This window comes from Littorina saxatilis, linkage group LG10, assembly GCF_037325665.1.
Source record: "Littorina saxatilis isolate snail1 linkage group LG10, US_GU_Lsax_2.0, whole genome shotgun sequence".
Lineage (NCBI taxonomy): Eukaryota > Metazoa > Mollusca > Gastropoda > Littorinimorpha > Littorinidae > Littorina > Littorina saxatilis.
The window spans coordinates 43,678,181-43,705,526 of NC_090254.1; the positions used below are offsets into that span (position 1 = coordinate 43,678,181).

At 40.5% G+C, this 27,346-nt stretch overlaps 1 protein-coding gene and 1 long non-coding RNA gene across 4 annotated transcripts in view; one reads left to right on the top strand and one right to left on the bottom strand.

The window, feature by feature from the left end:
- Window positions 1–27,346, bottom strand: part of LOC138978896 (protein HtrL-like) — a 136,559-nt gene that overhangs the window by 1,952 nt on the left and 107,261 nt on the right. For all 3 annotated transcript variants that reach the window (XM_070351710.1, XM_070351711.1, XM_070351709.1), the window contains exons 2-5: window positions 14,316–14,398; window positions 9,767–9,855; window positions 4,482–4,620; window positions 3,067–3,677 (exon numbers count right to left, since the gene is read on the bottom strand). In XM_070351710.1, coding sequence (XP_070207811.1) covers window positions 3,067–3,677; window positions 4,482–4,620; window positions 9,767–9,855; window positions 14,316–14,382 — 906 coding nt within the window. In that variant the 5' untranslated portion in view covers window positions 14,383–14,398. The remainder of the gene's footprint in view (window positions 1–3,066; window positions 3,678–4,481; window positions 4,621–9,766; window positions 9,856–14,315; window positions 14,399–27,346) is intronic.
- LOC138978899 (uncharacterized) lies at window positions 927–2,456 on the top strand. The gene is made up of 2 exons (XR_011459838.1): window positions 927–969; window positions 1,377–2,456. It is a non-coding gene; the product is annotated as an uncharacterized lncRNA (long non-coding RNA).

A 27,346-nucleotide genomic window follows, 5' to 3' on the forward strand; every position in this document is an offset into this window, starting at 1 on the left:
ACTATTTGTCGCGAGATGGGTTGCAGGGTAGTTTCTAAATCGACAAACCGCCAGCCGCGGTGTGTAGTGTGTCCGTGTTTCGTGACCGCATTGCGGGGAGCACGCGTCGCTAGCGCTCACCCGTCGTCTGCGCTCAGCGCTGAACGGGATTCGGGGCAGAAGCCAAAGAACTTTGGAAGCAGTAACACCTCGATTGTGTGTTCTGGAATGTGGCGCGACTGCTGTCGGCCCAAGTACGTGGTGTGACTCATGTCAACCCGGTCAAGTTTTCAACATCAGGGCCGGACTAGGCGAAGAGGAGGGGGGGGGGGGGTTGCCAGTGGTGGCCCAAGGGGATGTCCCCCCTGGCGGCAGGGGCGGATCAGTTAATTTTATGACTGGTTTTTTTCAAAAGTATATTGTGAAGATATGGGTGTGAAGGCGCGAAGCGCCGAGGCGACGGCGCAAAGCGCCTAGCTTGCTAGGGGGGTCCGGGGGCATGCCCCCCCGGAAAATTTTGAAAAAAAGAATGCAAAATGGTGCAATCTGGTGCAGTCTGAGGATGATCATTACCAGTTTCAGGCAGCAGATTTTGTCACTGATTAATACCCTAAAAATTGAAACTCAATGTAAAATAAAGAAATGCATACCTCATTCAATATTTTTATTTTTTGGCTGGGGGGGGGGTCCGGAAACCCTAGAACCCACCCACCCCCCCTCGTTGTGGGGGTCAGGGGGCGAAGCCCCCTGAAGCTGACGGGTAGGTCATATTCTGAGATAGGAATTCTCCTTGCATGAAACGGCATAAAATAAGCAATAATAAAAAAAAATTAAATAAGTAAGGTACATGTTTAGGCTAGGGGGGGGGGGGGGGGGGGTTGCGCAACCCCCATAACCCCCCCGGTAGTCCGGCCCTGAACATTATTGTTGTCGTCGGCTTTGCCGTGAAAAGGGAAATATTCACCAGGGGAAGGATAGAGGTTCTTCCATGTGAGTATTTTTGTGTGTGTAAATGTCTTCTGTTGTCCACGTGTTTTGGTCTCTAGTTTGTGTTGTAGGTCGGGTGGAGGGTGGTAAAAGGGAGGTAGAATTTAGCTCATGGCCTTTTCACTTTATTTCATTCCCCCTTCATTGTCATTCACGCTCATTTTGGTTATCATTCCATGCTCTGAAATAAGCGTGTTTTTCTGGTTGGAAAATGTTACATGAATTTGTGAAATGAGTCTAAAGTTGCAAGACTTGAAAGTGACAGTAAGGTTGATTTTTGGTCACACACTCCAGTTAGCTTTTGTGTAAATATTATGGAGTGACCTCTGTTTTGTTTGTTGGCTAAACTCTTTTTGCCTTGTGAATCATTTCGCATTTGAGTACCATGTGTTCTAATTATGGCCTTATAGGCCTGTGTTTTTCTTTCATTTATTTGTCGAGCACGGCCTCATCTGCAAACTGAAAAGGGTGCCTGCGTGGAGCTTCGTCACAAGGGCGAGATTGTCGTCTGGAGTCCCGCTGCCCGTCGTTGGCCGTCCTCGCCGTCGCCGATATCGTCTTGTCATCTGTCATCTACTCGTCTGTCATCATCGCCGTCACTGCTTCCCTGACAGTGCAGGCTGTTCGTCGTTCTCAGCGCACTGGGTCAGGGGAGGCCATCGTCTATCGTCAGCGTCGGTTCGTCTTCCTCTTTCCCCCTTCATCAGTTCTGCCCAACGCTTGCAGACAGGGGTCGAAGGAGGGGGAGATATCTACATCGTGTCTATTCGTCTTCCTCTTTCCCCCTTCGTCGGTACTGCTCAACGCCTGCAGTAAAGGGGTAGAAGGAGGGGGAGATGTTTCATCGTCTGTTCGTCTGTCTAACCCCTTTCAACGTTACTGCTCAACGTTTGCAGTAAGGGGGTAGGCAGGGGAGATCATCATCTTCGCACTCACTCCGTGTCATCAGCGCAAGCATCTAATTGGCGTTCGTCACACTCACCATTCGCATCTTGGCTGATTTAAAGGGAAGTAACTTTCACATGTCATTCTAGCTTGAACAAGCGCCAGTCATTGCTCGAGGGTTTATAACCCGAGTTCGGCGTAGATATGTTGGTGAAGAACACGTTTGCACTCACCTTTAAGGCCGTACGTGTGGCATTGTCGCACATTCAGCTACCTTAGTATTTCATTGACAAAAGTGACAGTTGTGTTGTTTATTTTTGCTTTCTCACATGTGTGCGTGGCCTTATGTATGTCATTGCCATAACCACATGTATGTTGATGTGCAATTGTGTTAACATGATGTTTTGCCTTATCATCATTGCCGCCCCCCCTTCATTCCTGATCATCAATCATCATCATCATCACTAACTTTCTTTGTGCTGTAGTAGAGCAGAGCCCAGCAGTTCTTGTTCATTCCCCCATCATTTTCATCAACATCCTTTCATTCTCATCCACTCATCCTTTATTTTCTAGCAGCAATAAAGTCTTCATTTTGTTGAACTTTACCACTTGAGTTCCTGACTCCTTCTGTGTGAGAAGTTAAGGTCCTACCTATCAGGTTGGTCGCGACACGTTTCAAACATCAAATACATATTCATTCTAACAAAGTAACGTAACAATAATCTTACCGCAACACATTATCCACTTATGCTCTACCCAGGCTCCTCTTCCCTGGAGATAGACTCATTTTACGACGCACTGACTCCCCTGATCTCAACCAACCCGACTACTTTCTGTGGGGTTCCTCAAGGACAGGATATACGGCAACAATCCCCAGACCCTAGCAGCTCTGTGGGACGACATCAGAAGGGAAATCAGGTGCATACCAGCTGACAGCTGCCATGATTGGACGAGTCATGGACAATTTCAACGTTGGTGTTGCAACAGTTCTTCTACGAAGAGAAGCCTGAATAGAGCATATTATCAACTTCTAAGGACAGACCAGTTTCTACCAAATGTGCAAGACATAATCTCCCATCATTCTGCTATTGTTTGGTGAATACATTTTCTAAATCTCTCTCCGCAGTCAAAAATGAGATAAACAAAAAAATGGGGCGCTTTTTTTGGACCACCTTGTATATACCCTCTACAAACACCCACACAGAAACAACGTACCTGTTGGTCAGTGCTCATGAGTTTCATGTCCAGCAGGAGTCGAACAGCTCTTCTGTAGTCACTGCAGTATTCATACACCACATCAGGCGTGCCCACGAAAGTGCCACCACTGACCCACAGCTTATTCCTCGCTATCACGTCTCGGGCGCTCATGTTCTCAAACTTATTTATCTCGCTATACCCGACTTTTGTTCTGTCCAAGTCGGTAGGCGCAGTCAGGTGGATCGTCTGGTTTTTGCCCACTTCCCCTCTGAACAGCCCTATGTCCAACCACGTTATGAAAGGAGTCGTGTACAGTCGCTCGCGGATCACTCGTTGTACCAGCTCAAATTTGGCATGCATTGCGCAAGAGTACAGGGGGTTGATCGTGTTTGGTGGGTGCTTGGGATAATTCGGCTGTGAATAAATGGCGGCGATTTCTTTCTCCAGTCTGAAGGCCCACAACTCTTGTCGTTCGACGAGGAAGATGGTGGTTCGTTCCGGGGGATAGCGGGCCCTGATGCGCTTGAAGAGGTCGACGGTGTCTTGCGCGTCGGCAAAGACGATGAGACGGTTGTCGAGATAGCCGAAACTCGCCATCCATTTCTTGTACAGGTTGGGTGTGTAACGGCCTGCAAAAAGCAGAAAATTAAGAGATGATGTATATATATATTTATACGTCGTGCCGAATTCGCGGAATTGGCAACATGTTTGCCCATTTCGCGTAATCGCCAAAACGCTGCCGGCCCATTACTCGAAATCGGCGGCATTTTGCCGAAAATGCGTGAAGGATTCTATCTAAAACTTGCCCATTTTGCGAAATCGGCAGCCACTTTTTGGTTTTAAAGTTATCAAATCCCTAAGAAATCATCACACTTAGACAGCTATATATTCCAGGGCCGTACTAGGGGGGGGGGGGGGGGGGGGGTTACAGGGGTTGCGCACCCCCCCCCTTCCCCGGCTTAAGCATGTACCTCCCAAACGCTTTTTTTTGTGGGGGAGGGAGGGGGGGGGGGGGGGTTGCATCTGGATCAATTCTTGCTATACAGCTTGCTGTCGAATTTACATTTTTTCGTTCAAGGAGAGGCTTCCTTTCCCTCCAGAAACATCAGAAAACGTTCAGCTTCAAGGGGGCTTCGCCCCCTTGCAACACCCACCAAGGGGGCTTTGCCCCCTGGACCCCCACCTGTAACCCCCCCCCCCCCCCCCTAGTGCTTACCTAGTCCGGCTCTGTATTCGAATGGATAAATATCGCAATAATCGATAAGTTATGGCACGTTATGGCAAAAAGTGTAGTTTTCGTGCATATCCGGAGTTATGCTCGACACAGACCAACACAGACCAAATATTGGTAGAAGTTAATGAATCATGAATATTGCAAGCTTCAGCGAGCTTTTTAATGACACACAATCCCCCTTCCCCCCACACACACATACCTTCTCCTGGTGCTGATTTATCCAGCTGGCCAATGTTGAAATAGGCGGTGACCACAGTCACTTCGTTAGTCTTCGATAATCCGCTCGTGTAGCTCCGTACATTGTTGATGACGTCGCTCTCTGTGGCGTTGGCAGAAAGCTGCAAACAGTATGACAATGCATGATAATTATGACATGGTATATGGTAAGATACGATATCAAAATCATGTCATATATCATAATTATCATATCATCTCATATCATATCATATCTTAGTTATATCATATCATACATCTCCTGCAATGCAACCGAGGGGTGGATTAAATCTAGTTGATTATTTTTAGACAAGTGAGAAATTAGAACGAACTACTTTGATTAAACCCAAAAATCACACGTGGATTATTCGAAGTAAGAATAAAGAGGGCTAAAAAATAATCAACACTAGAATTTATTTTTAGAACATTTGAAACCCAGACGATTGGACCCTGTTGCGGAAGAATACGTACAATGTTGACTCAAAACTGTAACAACAATGGCTGACGTGTATGCCTAGTCGACAGACAATGCCATTTGCTTTGTGTGTGTTTTTGTTGTTGCTTACTGTACATGACATACATTACGTGTAAAATCCAGTTCTTTAACAGGCAACAAACCTTGCAAATTTCCAGAAGCTGCAATCTGAAGCGACCTATCTCTGATTCTAGCAGACGATCTCTCCAATGTTTAACACAAAATCAGCAAACTCTCCTGTCACATAGAACGTCCATTATAGTGCAATGTTGAAATGAAGTTACCGGTCTGAAACATTTAGTCGTTTCTTCTGAGACAATCCTTGTTCTCTTATCATCTACAGATTTACCGCAGTCTTCACCACGCGAATTCACAACAGAAGTCAGACTTTCGAACATGTATACAATCTACGTAGGCAAGTATGATACGTCATGACGTCATAGGATTCCTAGCATATTGACGTAATGCTAAACATCCGGTTATCCCGAGTTTTCTCCGTAATACATGTCCGTGGGTTTTTCAATGTTCGGTTATTTCCGTGGCTTCATGCGGAAAGGGAACCGTCGTCTGCAATCAACGACATGGACCATTCTGGTCCTTGCTGCTGACAAAAACATGATTTTAACACAGAATGTAATGTCAGAATAGCTATATAAACGCTATTGTGTTTTAATCGTAGCAATGGGGTCCGATATTTAGACGAGACAAGTATAATGCCGACGAGTCGGAGACTAAGAATAAAGTAAAAGAATAGGGACTATTTGAATGACGCGCATTTGACACTCTGAGTGATTAGGCTGAAATGAAATTGCCTACAAAATGTCGTCTGCATGACTGCATGTTCGACCCGTGTTGGTCGTTGTATAAATAGCTTAAACAATGACAACTCGTTGATTACTGGAAAATAAACCACTCGTGGGTATTTGCAGCCGCTTGGTAATTCACTCGTGTGCTCCGCACACTCGTGAATTACCAAGCGGCTGCAAATACCCACTCGTGGTTTATTTTCCAGTAATCAACTCGTGGTCATTGTTTAAGCTCTATTCATACCATATCATATCATATCATACATCGAAGCATAGCATAGCATATATCACATCATATTATATTCTATATTTGTTTGTTTGTTTGTTTGTTTGTTTGCTTAACGCCCAGTCCACCACGAGGTGATATCAGGGCGGTGCTGCTTTGACATTTAACGTGCGCCAAACACAACAAGACAGAAGTCGCAGCACAGGCTTCATGTCTCACCCAGTCACATTTTTCTGACACCGGACCAACCAGTCCTAGCACTAACCCCATAATGCCAGACGCCAGGCGGAGCAGCCACTAGATTGCCAATTTTAAAGTCTTAGGTATGACCCGGCCGGGATTCGAACCCACGACCTCCCGCTCCCTGGGCGGACGCCTTACCACTCCTAGGCCACCGTGTTGCGGTATATTCCATATTATATTCCATATTATATCATATGTATCTTATCATATATATCATATCATATTCCATATCATATCATCATTTCATATCAAATATCATTTTTTGTCCTTTTATATTATCGCAGCTTACGGTCTACCAGACCTGCCTACCCCTGAAATGTACCATGTGTAGTTTTGGGTGTGAAAATAAGGCAAATGTGTAGTTTGGCAGGTGAATGTGTAGTATTTCAATTTGATCAACCCAAACCGCAAAACAGAACAGTTACTTATACCGTACTAAAACAAACACTCAACACTCCAAACAAAACTATTACAATGTGAACAATACTCCTCATACAAATACAAACAAAGCCCCCACAAAAATACAAGCCAAGCATTAAGTTTATTTGTTAAGAAAAAAATTATTAACTAGTTTGGAACATTTGCATGGGTGAAACTGATCAGAATTAAAAATAAGAAAAATGAGGCCGGGGTCCAGGGGCCGCCCACGCCCTGGTGGGGTGCAGGGGCAACGTCCTCTTGCGGGGCCCAGGGGGGGGCGAAGCCCTCCGGAAGAAAACGAAAAATCAGGCTTTTTAAGGGTAAAAGTAGGCCTTTCCTGGTATCTCAAACACACAAATTTGCACAGTAAACAATGATAACAAATGCCAAGCTGTAGTCCGATAATTCGCGCGCTCAGGGAAACAAAGATTCAGCGATGTCCGGTCACTGTGTTAGAGAAAATACAGATCGGATGGCCGGCGAAAAAAAACCAAAAAAAAAACCAATTCTTCTTTTTTTTTTACAGATTTCCAAAATCAGGAATTCTTTATTTGACCAATTTCATTTGGCGGATTTCCGCCCTAAGGCGGAAAAGTTTCACCCATGCATTTGTTAAAAAAAAGCTATGTTGAGGGGTATGCAGTTCATATACAGTGGGACCCCCTATTCAAGACCTGTGACAATCTGAGAACATCAAGTCACAAAAAGTAGGGACTGGGAGTATGTGTATCAACATGAAGGCAAATTTGCATATAAATAGAACAGGTTTGCGTCGGCAATAATAATAATATGGCAGGTCATTGCCTCTGCTCTGGTTACCGATCTCTCAAAAGTGAGCTTGTCTTGGTCTTCTTTCCCTGGCACGGGTTTCTTCACAAAACAGTCCAATTTTTCCTCTGCTTTGGTCGGGATTTCTCGAATTCCTCACGAGAAGTGCTTTTCTTGTGGCGGTTACACGGTCGTAAAGCCCACTGTGCTTCACTGAAAAAGCCGTGTTGCACACAGTGCAGTGGGCAAAATGCTTCCCTTTTCTCCACGAAACTAGGCATGGATGCTCCTCATAGTACTTTTGCAGAAAAGCCTTGCTGGGAGTTTGACCAAGCTTCTTTTTTTTGCTCCGTGGCGGTTGATCGCCAAAGTCTTCTGAATCCGTGTTCGTCGCTGTAGCCATTTTTTTCCCTCCAGAAAGAATGGGCTGCGAAGTGACCGCGTTCAGAAAAGTATGTGCTGAAACGCCCGCGATAGTTGTAAGAACAGCAGCAAGACCAACTGACTACGCTACTCTCGCGGGCGCCGGGCATGTTTTGCACGCAGTACACAACCGGTTAGTACAAATTATGGATCGGAACTCGCTCGCGTTTTTGCGTATTCAAAATGTCAAAATGTGTAGTCGAAACGAAACGTTTGCGTAGTATAAGACAAGCATGCGTAGTTGCGTAGTTTGGGGACCAAAATCGTAGTTTACTACGCTCAATGTGTAGTGTAAACAGGTCTGGCTCTACTGACACGGGTGTCGTTTTGAAGAAAATAATCAGGGTTCCCCATAGCGCGCGTCCCTGCGTCCTATACGCACTAAGCCGAAATCACGTACTAGAAATTCATAGAGGGGGTCCCGGGACGCACTAAACCTACAAAGAGCGGGTACCGGGACGCACTCAATTTCCTCTGACGTGCGTCCCGTATACTCTTTTCAGACTTTAGTCGTCAAAGTGCAAACACAAATTATCCCATTTTCACGAGGAACAAAGTGTTTGTGTGTGTTGCATTTGACTTGGTATAGTTGAAGTGTCCTCCTCGAATATTCTGGTAAAACAAACAACCAGTTCATATCATATTATTCGCGATCACAATGCGTAATATGTAAATAGGGGGTTTGGGGACCCGGGACTCTTGGGACCCTCTAAAACTCTGCTAAGGGGGTCCATGGACCCTCTAAACATTAAAAGTGGGGGTCCCGGGACCCTCTAGGACGGGCGTTCGTGGGGAGCCCTGATAATAAAATAAAATAAAACACCTGGAAAAGTAGGGGCGACCACCCCCAACCAGGCGCGTCCACAGGTGGCGGATAGTGGGGTGGCCTTCAGATATGGAGGTTAGCTGCGAGATAAGCCAGGCTTGCCAGGACGAATAAGCAGTCGCGGACCACATGGCGGTGCTTCCAGCAGGATGGGGCAGGGTAACAGGTGGCACGGTTACTCTTAAGAAATACCCCAGGTGTCCAATTACGGGAGCACCATGCGATCAAGAGCCGCAATATTATAAGCTCTAGCCCTGGGGAAGGTCACCTCAGATAAACCGTCGCGATATAACCTTCGTGGTTGAAAACGACGTTAAACATCAAATAAAGAAAGAACCTCAGATAAACAAACCAGCCAGCTATGGCCAAATAGCCGGGTAGACTGCACTCGACAGCCCTGTAAAGCCACCAGTCTAGGAGAAGGACCACTCCGATATAAAAACACGCCGAAGTCGGATGAGCTGGGCCATGTATGGCGCATAACGGCAGCGAAACGCACCAACGCTCAAAAATAAAACACAAGGAGAAACTTAAGGGCCACTTTTCTCAGGAGACAACCATGCAGACAATTGACTGCTAGTAGATGCCGCGTGAAAGGGTAGTGTACGCACATGAGAACGTCTGTACAAATATATTTTGATGTGTAAGATAGTTGTCACGAGAAGAGACTGGCGCAGTGGCGTAATGGAAAAGAAATCGGCCTCCTAATCGGATGGTCGTGAGTTCGAATCCCGGCCGCGGTCGCCCAGTGGGTTAAGGGTGGAGATTTGTCCGATCTTCTGTGTCAACATATGTGCAGACCTGCTAGTGCCTTATCCCCCTTCGTGTGTACACGATAGCACGGAAACGATCCTGTAACCCATGTCAGAGTTCGGTGGGTTATAGAAACACGAAAATACCCAGCATGCTTCCTCCGAAAGCGGTGTATGGCTGCCTAAATGGCGGTGTTAAAACGGTTACACACGTAAAAACCCACTTGTAAAAAACAAATGAGTGAACGTGGGAGTTTCAGCCTATGAACGAAGAAGAAGCAGAAAAAGTCACGAGAAGAAAGGTGGAACTGAAAGGGAGATAAGAAGCCTACCGTTACTGTTTTTGTTGTGGAGACGAGTTGTGGAACTTGAAACAACGCGGCGCCTTGTTGCGAATGAGAGTCTTGCGGCTTCACATGATCTGTAAGGTAAATGAACAATTGTTGACCATAACAACGGAGGTATAGACACAAAAGGAGACGAACAGACATACAGATAGACAAAAACAGATAGACAGACTGACAGACAGAAAAATTGTTGAAAAGTATAGTGGGTAATAACTAACGGGATGTGCGTCAGGTGTGTGTGTGTGTGTGTGTGTGTGTGTGTGTGTGTGTGTGTGTGTGTGTGTGTGTGTGTATATGTGTGTGCATGTGTGTGAGCATGTGTGTGTGCGCATGTGTGTGTGCGTGTATGTGTTTGTGTGTGTGTGTGCATGTGTGAGTGTGCATGTATGTACATGTGTGTGTGTGTGTGTGTGTGTGTGTGTGTGTGCACACGCACGTGTGTGTGTATGTGTGTGTTTGCATGTGTGAGAGAGAGAGAGAGAGAGAGAGAGAGAGAGAGAGAGAGAGAGAGAGAGAGAGAGAGAGAGAGAGAGAGAGAGGTGTGTATTAGTGAGAGAGCGAGTGTGTGAATAGAATAGAATAGAATATAGAATAGAATAATGTTTATTGTCATGAACCAGTAAAGTTATTGACACAACAAACAACAAATAATAATAATGCATTATACAATGCTAAAACAATCCGTAACAAATTTGCCAAGACGAACTTGAACTTCGTCTTCTAAAAATAAGTTACTTGGATTTTTGTTAGCATATTTCATATTGATATGTGAAGCATCTTCTTTAAATTCATCCCTTAATTTAACATATTTATTGCATTTATCTAGAAAATGTATTTCATCTTCTATGACATTGCATTCAATACAAAGACGATTTTCTTTAGGGATATTCTGATGTCTTCCACTTTCAATTTTTAGACAATGTGTGCTAGTCCTTAATCTGCTTAACATCTTTCTGTGTTTATTATTCTTAATTTGTATTAAGTATGACTGCATTTCGTAAGATTTACTGATCATAGAATAAAACTTAAGTCTGGAATATGTATCTGATTTTTCTTTTGTCCAGTATCTTATATATTCCTCTTGTTGTTTTTTGTCAATGGCAAACTTTAATTTGTGTACATTTAATGTAGATTGGTTATGCCAAACGTGACTAAAACCTAAGTTACAAAGAGATTGTCTAACAAATTGTAGCCATGGCGTTTCTGTCGGATGGAGCAACATTGAGTCATATAATTGATGTATATACGAATCTTTTTTGGAGTCTAGAATATGCGCCCAGAATGCTATTGTTTGTGATAACATTTTTAATCCTAAAGGGAACCTTCCTAATTCCCCCAGTACAGGTATCCACATAGCTTTTCTATGAACTCCAAGAAGGAATCGACAAAATTTGATATGAACAAATTCATGAGGAGTTTTGCTAGATAAACATGATCCAAAGAAATGATCAGTATTTGTTTGTTTTATTTTATTATTAAACGTAAACGGATACCAGATTTCAGCGCCATATGTTAATATCGGATTTACAAGTGAATCAAATAAATGTATCATTGTGTCTATTTGCACGTTTTGATTGCTGACAATTCTGCGGAGGGAATGTGCTGCTTTATTACCTTGTTTACTTAAATGATCTTGAGCTGTATCAAAATTTCCATTCTTGTTGAATATGACCCCTAAATATTTATATTGATCTGTTACTTTGATTACATCAGTTCCACATTTAAATATTGTGTGCATTTTTGGATTTATATGACAAAATACTATAATTTTTGTTTTTTCTATGTTAATTTTCAAACCCCACTGTAGGCAATAGTTATTTAGATAATCTAACTTATTTTGTAATCCTATTTTTGATTTTGAAAGAAGTACTAGATCATCTGCATACAGTAGACACGATATTTTTGTATTCTGGTTAATGTATGGCGAATCAACGTCAGGCATTCCATCTGTTATATCATTAATGAAAATATTAAAAAGAGTTGGGCTTAATGTATTTCCTTGATGTACTCCTTTTTTAACCAATACATCTGGTGAATATCCACCTTGCATTTGTGTGCATATCTTTGTATTAATATACATGTTTTTGATTATATTGTAGCATTTACCTCTTATGCCAGTTTTGTATATCTTAAGTAAAAGTGCATCATGCCAAACGTTATCAAAAGCTTTTTGAAAATCTACGAAACATCCATATAATCTACCATTTTTAGTATTGATAATATCGTCTACAATTTTCTTCAGAATGAATATTTGATCCATCGTTCGGTATCCTTTTCGAAACCCAGCTTGTTCTTTTATCAAAATATTCTTTTTTTCTAAAAAGTTGTTGATTCTTGAATTTATGATTTTACAAAACAATTTTCCCAAATTACTACTAAGAGTGATTCCTCTATAGTTACTCGGATTCATTGGATCTCCTTTTTTATGCAATGGTACACTTATTCCAGTCTTCCATTCTGTAGGATAGTTACCACTTGTAAGAATAATGTTGAATAGATTAACTAATATTTTAGTCATATGATCTAAACTTGCTTTTATAATTTCATTGGTTATTCTATCTTTTCCGGATGACTTCTTATTTTTCAACGTTTTACATTCTTTTTTTAATTCTTTCTCTGTTATGGGGTCATCTAAAATAGGTGTATAACAATGTGTATGCATCTTCTTTAATTCCTCATTTACTATGTATTTTCTTTCATCAGAAACTTTAGTTTCTGTTCCTATCAATTTCTCTAAATGATCAATCCATTTCATTGGATTGATTGCACATTTTTTAGTTGTATTGACTTCACCCATCGTCTTTAAATCTTTTAGAGTTTTCCACATAGCACTTGGATCGTTATTAAATTCGTCATTCAATTTCTTTACTAAATTATCTTTAAAAATCCTTTTCTTTTTCTTTAATATTGCTTTGTATTTTTTTCTTTTTGAGTAGTATTTCTGACATAAATTTACATCATAAGGGTATCTATTTAGAGCATTTAATAATGATTTTAATTCTCTCCTTTGTAAAAAACAGTCACTATCGAACCATTTTTTATGTTTTCTATTCTTTTTCGTAAATTTGCGGTTCTTGATTTTATTGTTCAAGCATTTTTTTTGCATCCGTGTTTAGCATTGCTGTTATTTTGTCTGTTAAATTGTTAACACACTCGTCTGAGTAATATTTCTCTTCACATGTATGCATTGTTTCAATTTCGTCGTTTATGTTCTGAAGTAAATGTTTCATGTCTCGTGTGTCTAACTCCTGTTTGAATTTAACTTGTGAATTGCTGTCCCACTGATATATTATATCTTCTGCTTTTCCTTGGTTATTAATTGAACATTTATTATGTTTACAATTGATGTTAGGTTTAACATTGGCATTTTTGTTTTTGAACGGAATTCGAATTCTTAGTTCTAAAGGACAATGATCTGAATATACAGTAAAATCTTTTACTTTCATATGTATTACATCCTTGATTAGTTCCTGAGAACAAAGAAAATAGTCTACTACACTACAACCCTGGGGTGTATAACATGTGTATCGCCCACTTAAGTCTCCCAAGGACCTTCCATTAAGTATATACATGTTATTATTATGGCACAAATCTATGACCTTATCTGAAGAATGTCTTTCATGTAGATAGTCAAAGCAATAAGTTGATGGCAAAGAATACCTAAGACTTTCGCTATCTAACTTTAGATAATCGATCAGTTCACCCGTTCTTGCATTGAAGTCTCCGCATAAGATCACGTTACCTTTGGGTATTAATTCATCTAAGTCATTCTCTAACTTGTCCCACAATTCCTCAGTAAAATCTTTTCCAAAGGATGACGATTCGGGCGGAATATATACACACCCTAAATAAATGTCGTGTTCTTTGTTATCCTTTTGAACTTTCAGCCAAATAATGTCACTGTTGCTTTTTTGTAGGATTTGGAAGTTTGAAGATATGTTTTCTCTTATGAATAAACTAATACCCCCAGAAGCACTGGTTGCATTTGTTCTTCTCTTTCTATAAAAGTGACGTTTTACAAATCCTGATAGAAATACTTCTTCGGCATGGTCCTCGTCCAGGTGCATCTCCTCCAGCATAATAATGTCATATCCACATAAAGATTTTATAACGTTATCATCCTGCAATTTGTTGGTTGTTTGTCCGTCGATTGTTTCTTTATACCCTTTTAGGTTCCACGACAAAACATTAATACTGAATGTACTACTATCAAACATGTATGGTTTGTATGAAAAGTTACCTTCGTCGTAACACTAACATTTTTGAAAGAATCGAATACGTTATTAACGAACAAAATATCTATCACGATATTATTAAAAGAAATATCTATCGCGTGGTCGTGGTTGTAGACTCCAGTTCCATGGTCTCATCATGTGAGGATGCATGAAGGCTGAATCTCTCTTTTGGTGTATGTGTGTGTGTGTGTGTGTGTGTGTGTGTGTTATGTGTGCGTGAGGACGCATAAATAAAGACAGTCATGCTCCAGCCGCCCACAGGACACACAAACACAAAGACTCCATAACGCGATACTCACAGATAGTGTACAGGACCCCACACGCGCTGAGAAGGAACAGGCCCAGCAGGCAGGTATGACGGCGCATCCTGCCCGACACCAGCCTGAGACAAACAAACAAACCTGGAAGTCAGCACATTGATTACGGGGATATATTTAATTGTATTGCACACACACATACGAGCACGCATGTACGCACGCACACACACACACATACACGTTTTTTTTATAAACACACACACACACACACACACACACACACACACACACACACACACACACACACACACACACACACACACACACACACACACACACACAGAAACACACACATAATCACATTTTATTCCCCCCTCTGCTTCTTTACCTCTGTAAACTTGTAGGGGTAGTTATTTTTCGATAATGACCCAGCAACCAAACAAATAACGACCCAGCAACAGCCTGAATCCTCGATAGTGCAATGGGTTGAGAAGTTGTTCTGTTTCGGTACTACTTTTTGCGACTGAAAAGTTCCGAACGCTCTAACGTACGAAGTATACATCTCTGGAGCAAACAATACAAACATACCGCATTTAAATTAACAACTACAGGCCTGAACACATGAATCTTCATATAAAATCCATGAGTTCGGTTGTTTTTTGAATCTAGATTTGCCGTGCTCAAACGTTCATCACAAGCAATTTCCCGCAAGGCAAGTAACTCATACTTTGTCTAGCGACAAGAGTAGTTTCCCTTTCTTTTCACTCAGTTTCTTCGACAACAGACTGCAATCCGACGGTCAGTTTTCAACAATATTTCATTTAATAAACAGATCACACGCAACCAAATGCACACATCTCATCAATTTAAACAACATAAAGCGGTTTCATACATTATTTTCCCCAGAAAACTGAACTTCCTACAGTTTTTAGCGTTGGAACACGGGTGCAAAAGTTCGTCTGCTAGTCCCATTTGACGAAAGAACATTATCCTAAGCGATACCAAAACATATACAGAACACACAATATCTGCCTTTGCCGCCACAGCAGAATAACAGCATGATTATCTGTGTACTTGATTTTAGTCCAAAATAGGAAAACTGACAAGAAGTGTTAACACAATGGAATGATTTGCACGGAACCATACTATACAACCGCGCATTAATCGATCGCCTGCGCAGGTTGACTGGTTGAGTGAATAGGATTCGATCAAACTTTCGCAAAAAACCTCCTCTTTTCTTTGAATAACTGAAGAAAGGAGGAATAAAGAGGTTACACACCTCGTCTCAGTGATTATAAAAAATAATGGTCTCAGTTCGCGGTCATGAAAAAGCTCGCTAAAGCTCGCATTTTTCATGATCCGCTAACTTCGACCATTATTTTTAATAATCACTGAGACTCGGCGTGTAACCTCTACTTACAACAACACACACACACTCTCTCTCTCTCTCTCTTTGCGAGCAAATTATTTGATTTTATACTTCCACTTTGCTTGAAGTTGAATGCAATCGATGCATGCATGGCCATCCAAAAGAGCACTAACTTTGTCACAAAGAAATTCTCATCCATGTCATATGATGATTCAAACTTCTGGCCGGTCATGAAATTCAAAACACAACTACTTGAAAATAGCAGCGGGCGCTTAAAGCTTCTGAAGTAACCGACGCCGGATTAAAGTTTTTCTCAAGGAGTAAAGAGGTAAAAAATAAAAACTCGCCATTAGCAAAGGATGATATAAAGGAGGCATGAACTACAACCTAATCTTCAGCCAAAATACTTTATAAAAACAGGTAGTGAGGCCATCTAGACCTGGGGCTGAATCGTTATTTAATAGTTTTAGGGCAACTTTTAATTCCTCTTTGGTAATATCAGAATCTAGATTGCCTTTTTGGTCATTGGAGTGAAACAGTATATTCAAATCTTGTACACATTCCTGTGCGCTCACTTCGTTAAATTCAGATTGTTTTTCATATGCATCTTTAAAAAAACCGTACCTGTTCTTTCATAATTTCTTGCTGTGTATTTACTACCCTGCCATCTTTTGTTTGCAACCGGTCCATAATTTTCATATTGGCTTTACTTTTTTCCAAGTTCAAAAAATATTTGGTGTTCTTCTCCCCTTCTTCTATAAACTGGACACGGGAACGAACTTGGGCACTTTTGGCTTTTTCCAGTGACACTACCTCAAGCTCTGATTTAATATTTTCTCTCTTTATCAAAAGCGTCTAATCCTGTGGTTTATTGGCTAATAGTGTATCAGATTAATCTAATTCCCTCTGAAGAGAAACACAATAATTAGTTTGTTTTCGTTTCCTTCCTGCTGCATAGGCTGTACACAAATCACGCATTCGTACTTTCAATAATTCCCATTTTAAGTGAGCATTCGTATCCATATTTTCTAATAAAAAGGCATCAATCAAATCATTCATCAAATGAACAAAAAATGTGTCACTCAATACTTGGTTATTCAATTTCCAATAAGAGGGACCACGTTTGATATTTACAAACTGAATTTTGAGTTCAAGCAAACGATGATCTGTGTGTGGTACTGACAAAATATTACAAAACATGAGCCCGACAACGCAGAACACGAAACAAGCGATGCTGTCAGTGTCACGCACATCCGACAACACTAGCGATGCAAACAATGACAGGTGCATCAGGCCTGAAAACGAACCCAGCAACTCACAGGGTGCCGACAGTCCCCTATGCTGACCCGTAACCCGTGACTGACCGCGCCCCCGTGTTTACGTGTGCTTTTACGTGCCTCGCGACTTGGCTATGTTAAAGGACAACGAGATGGTTTTTGCGACGTCTTCAAATGTTAAAGTTTCTACCACAGACATACACACATACATACATACATTATGATAGACGTTATATGTTTAGGTTTCGTCGTCCTAGAACGACCTCTGTCTCTGCTGGGAGAGGTACTGGGACCAAAAATCTTGCTGTAGATGTTCAAGAATTTCGAGACAAACACTACAATGCAGAAACGATGAAGGTTTTATTTCGGGATGTTCCCCCGGACACGATTTTTAACTTTTTTTAAAGAGATCAAGATTTTTTTACCAGAAGTGATAGTGATACATTTTTAGAACCTTCTTTTACAGTGATAGATCTGAATGTAAATAGTCTGAAACGTAGAACTTAATTGCCATGTAAAGTGAAAAAGAAAATAACTGCATCGGTCTCGAATAGTGCAGTGACAACAATAACATATTAAATTTAGAAGTAATTGCGACAAATTTACCCAAAAAAGCGCTAGCACACACAGAACAACAAAATGTGATAAAACATCAAACCTAAGAAAAGCAGCGTTCAATGTGCAATGAACTGCAAACCATTTACACAGCAGCAAACATGTGACGCTTTCTAAAATATAACAAGTCGCGTAAGGCGAAAATACAATATTTAGTCAAGTAGCTGTCGAACTCACAGAATGAAACTGAACGCAACGCAACGCAGCAAGACCGTATACTCGTAGCATCGTCACTCCACCGCCCGTGGCAAAGGCAGTGCCCGTGGAATTGACAAGAAGAGCGGGGTATTCGTTGCGCTGAGAAGGATAGCACGCTTTTCTGTACCTCTCTTCGTTTTAACTTTCTGAGCGTGTTTTTAATCCAAACATATCATATCTATATATTTTTGGAATCAGGAACCGACAAGGAATAAGATGAAAGTGTTTTTAATCTGATTTCGAAAAAAAATTTTGATAATAATTTTTATATATTTAATTTTCAGAGCTTGTTTTTAATCCGAATATAACATATTTATATGTTTTTGGAATCAGCAAATGATGGAAAATAAGATAAACGTAAATTTGGATCGTTTTATAAATTTTTATTTTTTTTTACAATTTTCAGATTTTTAATGACCAAAGTCATTAATTAATTTTTAAGCCACCAAGCTGAAATGCAATACCGAAGTCCGGGCTTCGTCGGAGATTACTTGACCAAAATTTCAACCAATTTGGTTGAAAAATGAGGGCGTGACAGTGCCGCCTCAACTTTCACGAAAAGCCGGATATGACGTCATCAAAGACATTTATCAAAAAAATGAAAACAACGTTCGGGGATTTCATACCCAGGAACTCTCATGTCAAATTTCATAAAGATCGGTCCAGTAGTTTAGTCTGAATCGCTCTACACACACACACACACACACACGCACACACATACACCACGACCCTCGTTTCGATTCCCCCTCGATGTTAAAATATTTAGTCAAAACTTGACTAAATATAACAAGTCGCGTAAGGCGAAAATACAATATTTAGTCAAGTAGCTGTCGAACTCACAGAATGAAACTGAACACAATGCCATTTTTCAGCAAGACCGTATACTCGTAGCATCGTCAGTCCACCGCTCATGGCAAAGGCAGTGAAATTGACAAGAAGAGCGGGGTAGTAGTTGCGCTAAGAAGGATAGCACGCTTTTCTGTACCTCTCTTTGTTTTAACTTTCTGAGCGTGTTTGTAATCCAAACATATCATATCTATATGTTTTTGGAATCAGGAACCGACAAGGAATAAGATGAAAGTGTTTTTAAATTGATTTGGACAATTTAATTTTGATAATAATTTTTATATATTTAATTTTCAGAGCTTGTTTTTAATCCGAATATAACATATTTATATGTTTTTGGAATCAGCAAATGATGGAAAATAAGATAAACGTAAATTTGGATCGTTTTATAAATTTTTATTTTTTTTTACAATTTTCAGATTTTTAATGACCAAAGTCATCAATTAATTTTTAAGCCACCAAGCTGAAATGCAATACCGAAATCCGGGCTTTGTCGAAGATTACTTGACCAAAATTTCAACCAATTTGGTTGAAAAATGAGGGCGTGACAGTGCCGCCTCAACTTTCACGAAAAGCCGGATATGACGTCATCAAAGACATTTATCAAAAAAATGAAAAAAACGTTCGGGGATTTCATACCCAGAAACTCTCATGTCAAATTTCATAAAGATCGGTCCAGTAGTTTAGTCTGAATCGCTCTACACACACACACACACACACACACACACACACACGCACACACACACGCACACACACACACACGCACATACACCACGACCCTCGTTTCGATTCCCCCTCGATGTTAAAATATTTAGTCAAAACTTGACTAAATATAAAAAGAGCCCCTGCAATGAATACTCCATGCTTAGTCCTATTTATCAGTTTTGGTGGCGCTGATTTGGCAAATGGAATGTTTTTATATTTAGTCAAGTTTTGACTAAATATTTTAACATCGAGGGGGAATCGAAACGAGGGTCGTGGTGTATATGTGCGTGTGTGTGTGCGTGTGTGTGTGTGTCTGTGTGTGTGTGTAGAGCGATTCAGACTAAACTACTGGACCGATCTTTATGAAATTTGACATGAGAGTTCCTGGGTATGAAATCCCCATACGTTTTTTTCATTTTTTTGATAAATGTCTTTGATGACGTCATATCCGGCTTTTCGTAAAAGTTGAGGCGGCACTGTCACACCCTCATTTTTCAACCAAATTCGGTATTGCATTTCAGCTTGGTGGCTTAAAAATTAATTAATGACTTTGGTCATTAAAAATCTGAAAATTGTAAAAAAAAATAACAATTTATAAAACGATCCAAATTTACGTTTATCTTATTCTCCATCATTTGCTGATTCCAAAAACATATAAATATGTTATATTCGGATTAAAAACAAGCTCTGAAAATTAAATATATAAAAATTATTATCAAAATTAAATTGTCCAAATCAATTTAAAAACACTTTCATCTTATTCCTTGTCGGTTCCTGATTCCAAAAACATATAGATATGATATGTTTGGATTAAAAACACACTCAGAAAGTTAAAACAAAGAGAGGTACAGAAAAGCGTGCTATCCTTCTTAGCGCAAGTACTACCCCGCTCTTCTTGTCAATTTCACTGCCTTTGCCATGAGCGGTGGACTGGCGATGCTACGAGTATACGGTCTTGCTGAAAAATGGCATTGCGTTCAGTTTCATAGAACTGTGAGTTCGACAGCTACTTGACTAAATATTGTATTTTCGCCTTACGCGACTTGTAATTATGTTGTGCTGGCTTGCAGCCCAAGAGAAAGATTAAACAAAAGCAAATTTATTTCTTCAGGCCTAACCATCATAATGCCTATATTTAATGCATGGTGATATATGTAAACTTTTGTTCTCTGTGCACAATGCATGTGTGAACATTTTTAGTTTTGTTTTGTTTTGTATTTGCCAAGCACATCATAGTGGGGCTTTTAATCCATAACATGCATCCGTCTACAATGTATCTTCATTCATCCTTCAACATGTATAATAAATATGTAAATGGCAAGTATACAAGACATACAACATTAGGACCTAACCGACAGACGGACATATAACATACCGTTCACTTAAGTATGGCCGGAGCATAACATCACATGCAGATTCCAATACTGATAAAAAAAAAAGGGAGAGAGAGAGAGAGAGAGAGAGAGAGAGAGAGAGAGAGAGAGAGAGAGAGAGAGAGAGAGAGAGAGAGAGAGAGAGAGAGAGAGAGAGAGAGAGAGAGAGAGAGAGATAGAGAGAGCGAGAGGGGGGTAATGATGGTGGTGGTATCATTTATAATGTATACTCTTTAGTAATAATGCAAATAATAGATTCTTTTTGAACTTCCACCCTACAATAGTCAAAAGTCACTAAAATACAAGACACCCCTACTCCCATAAGATTGGACAGGGTGACAGACAGGTAAGAGGATAAGTGAAGCAGACAGACATAAGACATACACACACACTCTTGCCTAAAATCTTATAAAAACCTACAATTTTAAACTGTACAAAAAGTTAAGCTGAAATGGACACTTCGCCTTGGTCAATAACCTAACTTATTCCCCCCTCTGCTTCTTTACCTCTGTAAACTTGTAGGGGTAGTTATTTTTCGATAATGACCCAGCAACCAAACAAATAACGAGCCAGCAACAGCCTGAATCCTCGATAGTGCAATGGGTTGAGAGGTTGTTCTGTTTCGGTACTACTTTTTGCGACTGAAAAGTTCCGAACGCTCTAATGTACGAAGTATACATCTCTGGAGCAAACAATACAAACATACCGCATTTAAATTAACAACTACAGGCCTGAACACATGAATCTCCATATAAAATCCATGAGTTCGGTTGTTTTCTGAATCTAGATCTGCCGTGCTCAAACCGTTCATCACAAGCAATTTCCCAAGGCAAGTAACTCATACTTTGTCTAGCGACAAGAGTAGTTCCCCTTCTTTTCACTCAGTTCCTTCGACAATAGACTGCAATCCGACGGTCAGTTTTCAACAATATTTCATTTAATAAACAGATCACACGCAACCAAATGCACACATCTCATCAATTTAAACAACATAAAGGGGTTTCATACACTATTTTCCCCAGAAAACTGAACTTCATACAGTTTTTAACGTTGGAACACGGGTGCGAAAGTTCGTCTGCTAGTCCCATTTGACGAAAAAACATTATTCTAAGCGATACCAAAACATATACAGAACACACAATATCTGCCTTTGCCGCCACAGCAGAATAACAGCATATCTGTGTACTTGATTTTAGCCCAAAATAGGAAAACTGACAAGAAGTGTTAACAGAATGGAATGATTTGCACGGAACTATACAACCGCGCATTAATCGATCGCCTGCGCAGGTTGACTGGTTGAGAGAATAGGATTCGATCAAACTTTCGCAAAAAAACTCCTCTTTTCTTTGAATAACTGAAGAAAGGAGGAATAAAGAGGTTACACACCTCGTCTCAGTGATTATAAAAAATAATGGTCTCAGTTCGCGGTCATGAAAAAGCTCGCTAAAGCTCGCATTTTTCATGATCCGCTAACTTCGACCATTATTTTTGATAATCACTGAGACTCGGCGTGTAACCTCTACATATATTCGCATAGGGTAACCACTCTGACAAAAATTCAACATTTCTATTCCTGATAAGATTCAATTTCTTTTCAATGTAATATCTTTGTTTTAATATTTTCAAAAAAACATTCAAAAGCGGAACTGAGCCCTGAAGTTTACATTTATAAATATAATATTTTCCTAAACATTTTGTTGTTCGCAGAACGCAGAACCAATTTCACATTTTAACCCTTACTTAGGCTGGTTGTCGCGCTACTTTACGTATACTGTCACCTGGTTGTCATGACATATATATCGCGCTACTGGCTGTCTGTTTGGTCGGTACCGATTACCTCCCATGGATGCGAAAACCTATATGACTGTTTTTTTGTTATTTTTCTCTCTGTTAATTCACCTGTGGCTATGTAACATGTGTTACAGAATTGCACCAGTGTAAGGGTTAACATTTTATTTTTCACTCACATGTTTGCTGAACTGTACAAATTTTGTTCCATTTAGTGCTGGTTTTTTTCCCGTCTCAAGACATATATGGTGATGTGTGCAACTATTGTTCTCTGGGCAAATTTTTTTGCACATTTATGTCCCTCACTTATGTCAATGTAGCTGCTAATTTGTTTAAGTCCAGTCAATCGTACAAACATTTCATTGTGGGTGACTCGAGCTGTCGGGTACTGCGATGAGATTTCTTTCCCAATTATATGATTGGTGTTATATATTCTTTTACACATTTTAACTAGCATTCATCATCTTGGTTGAAGCGTGACAAAATGATTTTGTCACATTGATTGAATTCTCAGACTGTCCACATTGACTGAAATCTCAGAAAAGGGCACAATTTAACGCTGTTTTATTCTTTCCCAATTACATGATTTGTTATTGTTCACAGAACCCACTGTATATTTACCACTGGGTTACATTTTCATTCCTATTTGCTGATGTGTAAAACTTTTTTTTGTACTGTGCACACTATTTGCTCATTTAATGCTGTGTTTATGTGTTTGTTTCACTCCCATGTGTCATATTTTCTGAGATTTCGGTCAATGTAGCCACTTTTTTTTGTTTTGCCGCATTTAGCCTTTCCTTCGTAACTGTCTGCCGTCACCAAGCTGTAGATTCTTGCATTACTAATGGCGAGCAGCTACGCAAGAAAACAAAGAAAGTGTATTCAAGCGCCGAGCCTGGTAAAAAGAAAATATCGCTACATTGACCGAAATTTCAGAAAGCGTCACATGTTTGCTGCTGTGTAAATGGTTTGCAGTTCATTGCACATTGAACGCTGCTTTTCTTAGGTTTGATGTTTTATCACATTTTGTTGTTCTGTGTGTGCTAGCGCTTTTTTGGGGTAAATTTGTCGCAATTACTTCTAAATTTAATATGTTACTGTTGTCACTGCACAAGTCATGGCCAATCCACCACTGTGCCCTTTTTTATCTCTCCCAATAAATGTATGGCATTCTGTTCTGTACGCGTGTGCCATTGCACATTGAACATGTTTTTGTTGTTGCTTATTCATAATTAACTCTGTAATTAATGAAGAAGAAAAAATCCCGTGCGGAGCACGGGTATTACTAGTATATATATAAATATAGATACTACACGGCTTGCTGTGTGATATCGGATTTACACGTGATTTTGTTAATGTTGTAATGCGAACGAGCACACACACACACACACACACACACACACACACACACACACACACACGAGCAATAAAATACTGAAACATAAGCTGTTTTTCTCTGCCTCTCTCTGTCTCTCTCTCTGTCTCTGTCTCTCTCTCTCTCTCTGTCTCTCTCTCACACACACACACACACACACACACACACACACACACACACACACACACGAGCAAGGCAAACACTGATACTAAAGCATAAGCAATAGCCGGGATTCCTGCAGTATGACGGTTCACAGCATACTCATAACCAAGACACACCTACCATCAAAGTGTTCAACCAACTTTAACTTCATAACTTGAACTTCATAACTTGAACTCTCTAGCCGCAAAGACCCACCTGCCTTCACAACGGGTGTGCAGAAAATCGGGTCAGCTGATGAAAGAACACACACCAGTAGCAGTCCTTCGAGTTAAATTAAATATATAGCCCAGCGACGCCGTCACCAAAATCTACTGTGTAGGTGTGAGAAGCTACTCCAAAGGGACCACTACACTCCACCTCAAAAGCAGCACGATTAAAGTCTTGCCGTTGTTGATTTCGCAGTGGTGAGCAGATATTCAGAAAAAAGCACAGTGGAGTCCACCTCGCCTGCGACGCGAAACTAAGACGAGTGCAGGTGGGAATAATGTGCTGTTACCGTGTCATCTACCGTTCCGGGTCGCTACCTGCCTCTCTCCCTCCCTCCGCCTCTCTCCTTTGCACTCTTTCAGTCTCTCTCTCTCTCGTTGTCTCCTTTACACACACACACACACCCCTCTCTGTCGGTCTGTCCGTGCCTCTCTCTGTCTGTATTTTGGTCTGATGTTCTCTCTTCCTCTGTATGTCTCTGTCCCTCTCTCTCTCTCTCTCTCTCTCTCTCTCTCTCTCTCTCTCTCACACACACACACACACATACACACACACACACCCCCTCTCTCTCTGTCAGTATTTTGGTCTGATGTTCTCCCTTCCTCTGGTATGTCTCTGTCCCTCTCTCTCTCTCTCTCTCTCTCTCTTTCTCTCTCTCTTTCTCTCTCTCTCTCTCTCTCTCTCTCAGAGGTGACAAGAATAATCAGCAGTCAACTGTTCCGGTGCTCTCACCCTCAGTCTCTCCCTCAGTCTCTCTCTCTCTCTCTCTCTCTCTCCTCTCTCTCTCTCTCTCTCTCTCTCTCTCTCTCTCTCTCTCTCTCTCTCTCTCTCTCTCTCTCTCTCTCTCTCTCTCAGGTGAAACTAATTCCTGAAATCAAGCGTCCCGACGTGTTCTCTTCCTCTCCCCTACTCCCTCTCACAAGTAGATGTCTGCAGCCTCTGCAGTCGGGAAACAACCCAAACCTGTTTTTAACCATAGCAATTAATTAGCGAACCCAAAGTGTGCTGTTTTGTCGACAACCAATCAACGGCTGCGGCGATACCAAAATTATCCCCGATGGGCTGTAGACTTACGTATCCCTGTGGCTGTCGTTAATTCTTGCACAGGCAGTTCAGAGACGAGTTGCCCAGAGCGGTTCGCCACGGGTCACCCACGACCTCCCGATCACCGGGCGGACGCCTTATCACTAGGCCAACCGTGCCGGTGTTCAGACAACGTGAGGAAAATAAAACAGTGTGGTCATGTTGAAAAGCTCATTAAGAAGAGGAGTTGTGCTGGAAAAAAACCTGTCTACTATGTCACCATCGAGGAAACTTTCGACGTCATCAAGCGCGCTCATACCTCTACAGCGCGTTTGCTCCTAATAGGCCGGAGGACGCAGAACTTGGTGAGATGGTCTTGATACACCATGATCCATTTGTAACCGTTGGTTTAAACAAAATTTTATTCAATTTTAATCATGACAAGAACAATGCATGGATGATTACATACTCAAGCATATAATGCTTATTTTAAGCAATCATAGTAATTACAAAACAAAGGTTAGCATGATGGCGGAATAAGTACATTAGCTCATTTCAGGAAACGAAAAACAAAACAAAAGACAAAACAGATACACAAACAAGCAGAAAATGGGAAGGGGTTGGTGATACAGGAGGTGGGGAAAGGGCAGCTAGCTAGTAGCTAGCTTAAGGGAAAAAGAAGAAGAAGAAGAAGACTTGGAGCGCCAATATTTGAGGGGATTTTTTCAATTGTAATAAGTGCACATAAGACACTCGCACAAAGTTAATGCATATTGTGATCAGAGGAAAAGTCACTACATTGCGCATAAATCGAGACATAATTGATAAGTCGGAGAACAACAAAAGAACATGAGAGAGGTTATGGGGAAAAATTTGTCAGGCAGCATGTCGCATGACAGTGTCTAATAAATGTAATGAGTGAAGTATAGAGGCTCATTTACGGAACCTGCCCGTCTGTCTAATATAGTCCTGTACAGTTATGAATATGGTCTGGTTGACATTTCGTGAATAATGCGGGATGCCTTTCAATAATATTTCGATATACTTATAATCATTTGTCAAATTATCAATGGACAATAATCTTATATCTCTATACAAGGGACAATGCAATAAGTAATGTTCAGCAGTCTCGCTGGGATAACCACACTCGCATTGAGAGCAATCCTTAAGGTGCCGCTTACATAAATCAAAATTCAAATCACTCATACCAATACGCAATCTGCAATGATGTACTTGTTCAAATCTTTCTCCAAAATAATAATGGCATGGTACTTTAAAATCAGCATTTAACAAATAATTTTTGAACTCGCTCAAAGAGGTCGTCATTTTAACGTTATCTGGTAAGGTGTTCCATAGTACAGTCGTTTTGGGGATAAAAGAGTTGCGAAATAATTCGGTTCTATGAGGAGGCACATATCTTTCTAATGGTCTTCGTCTATGATACGGATTAATGTCAACTACAAGAGGGGGCAATACATTTACTAAGTACTGGGGGCATTTGTTATGTATCATCTTATGAAAAACAATTAATTTATGTCTTTTCCTTCGTTCTTCAAGGCTACATAGCCCACTTTCCTCATACAGCTTTGCATGGCTAGTGCCCTTAACTCCACCTATTATAATTCGTAGGGCTTCTAAGTGTAATTTTTCTAATGCATCTGCCATTATCTTAGTGCAATTATCCCAAACAACATCTGCATAGTCGAAATGGGGTAAAATAAAAGACTTGTACATTATTTCCAAACTTTTTCGACTTAATCTATATTTATAAAATCGTAAACAATTAATCAGTAAATTCGCTTTTTTAACTATACTTTGGATGTGGGCATCCCACTTGCAGGTGCTCTGTAAAATCACTCCAAGGTGTTTGTGTTGATCTACTTTTTCTAAAAAGACATTGTTGAAAAACAAGGGTTGAGGGGGGATTAAATCACGTTGAATATTTAACAATTCAGTCTTAGTCTCGTTAAATTTAACTTTCCATTTATTGGCCCATGCACTAATTTTATCAAGATCTTGATTTAATATATTGGTTCGTCTGTCTACATCTTCTAATGCAAGATACATGCTTGTGTCGTCAGCAAACAACTTAATTCCGGATTCAATATTCTTTACAATATCATTAATATAAACCA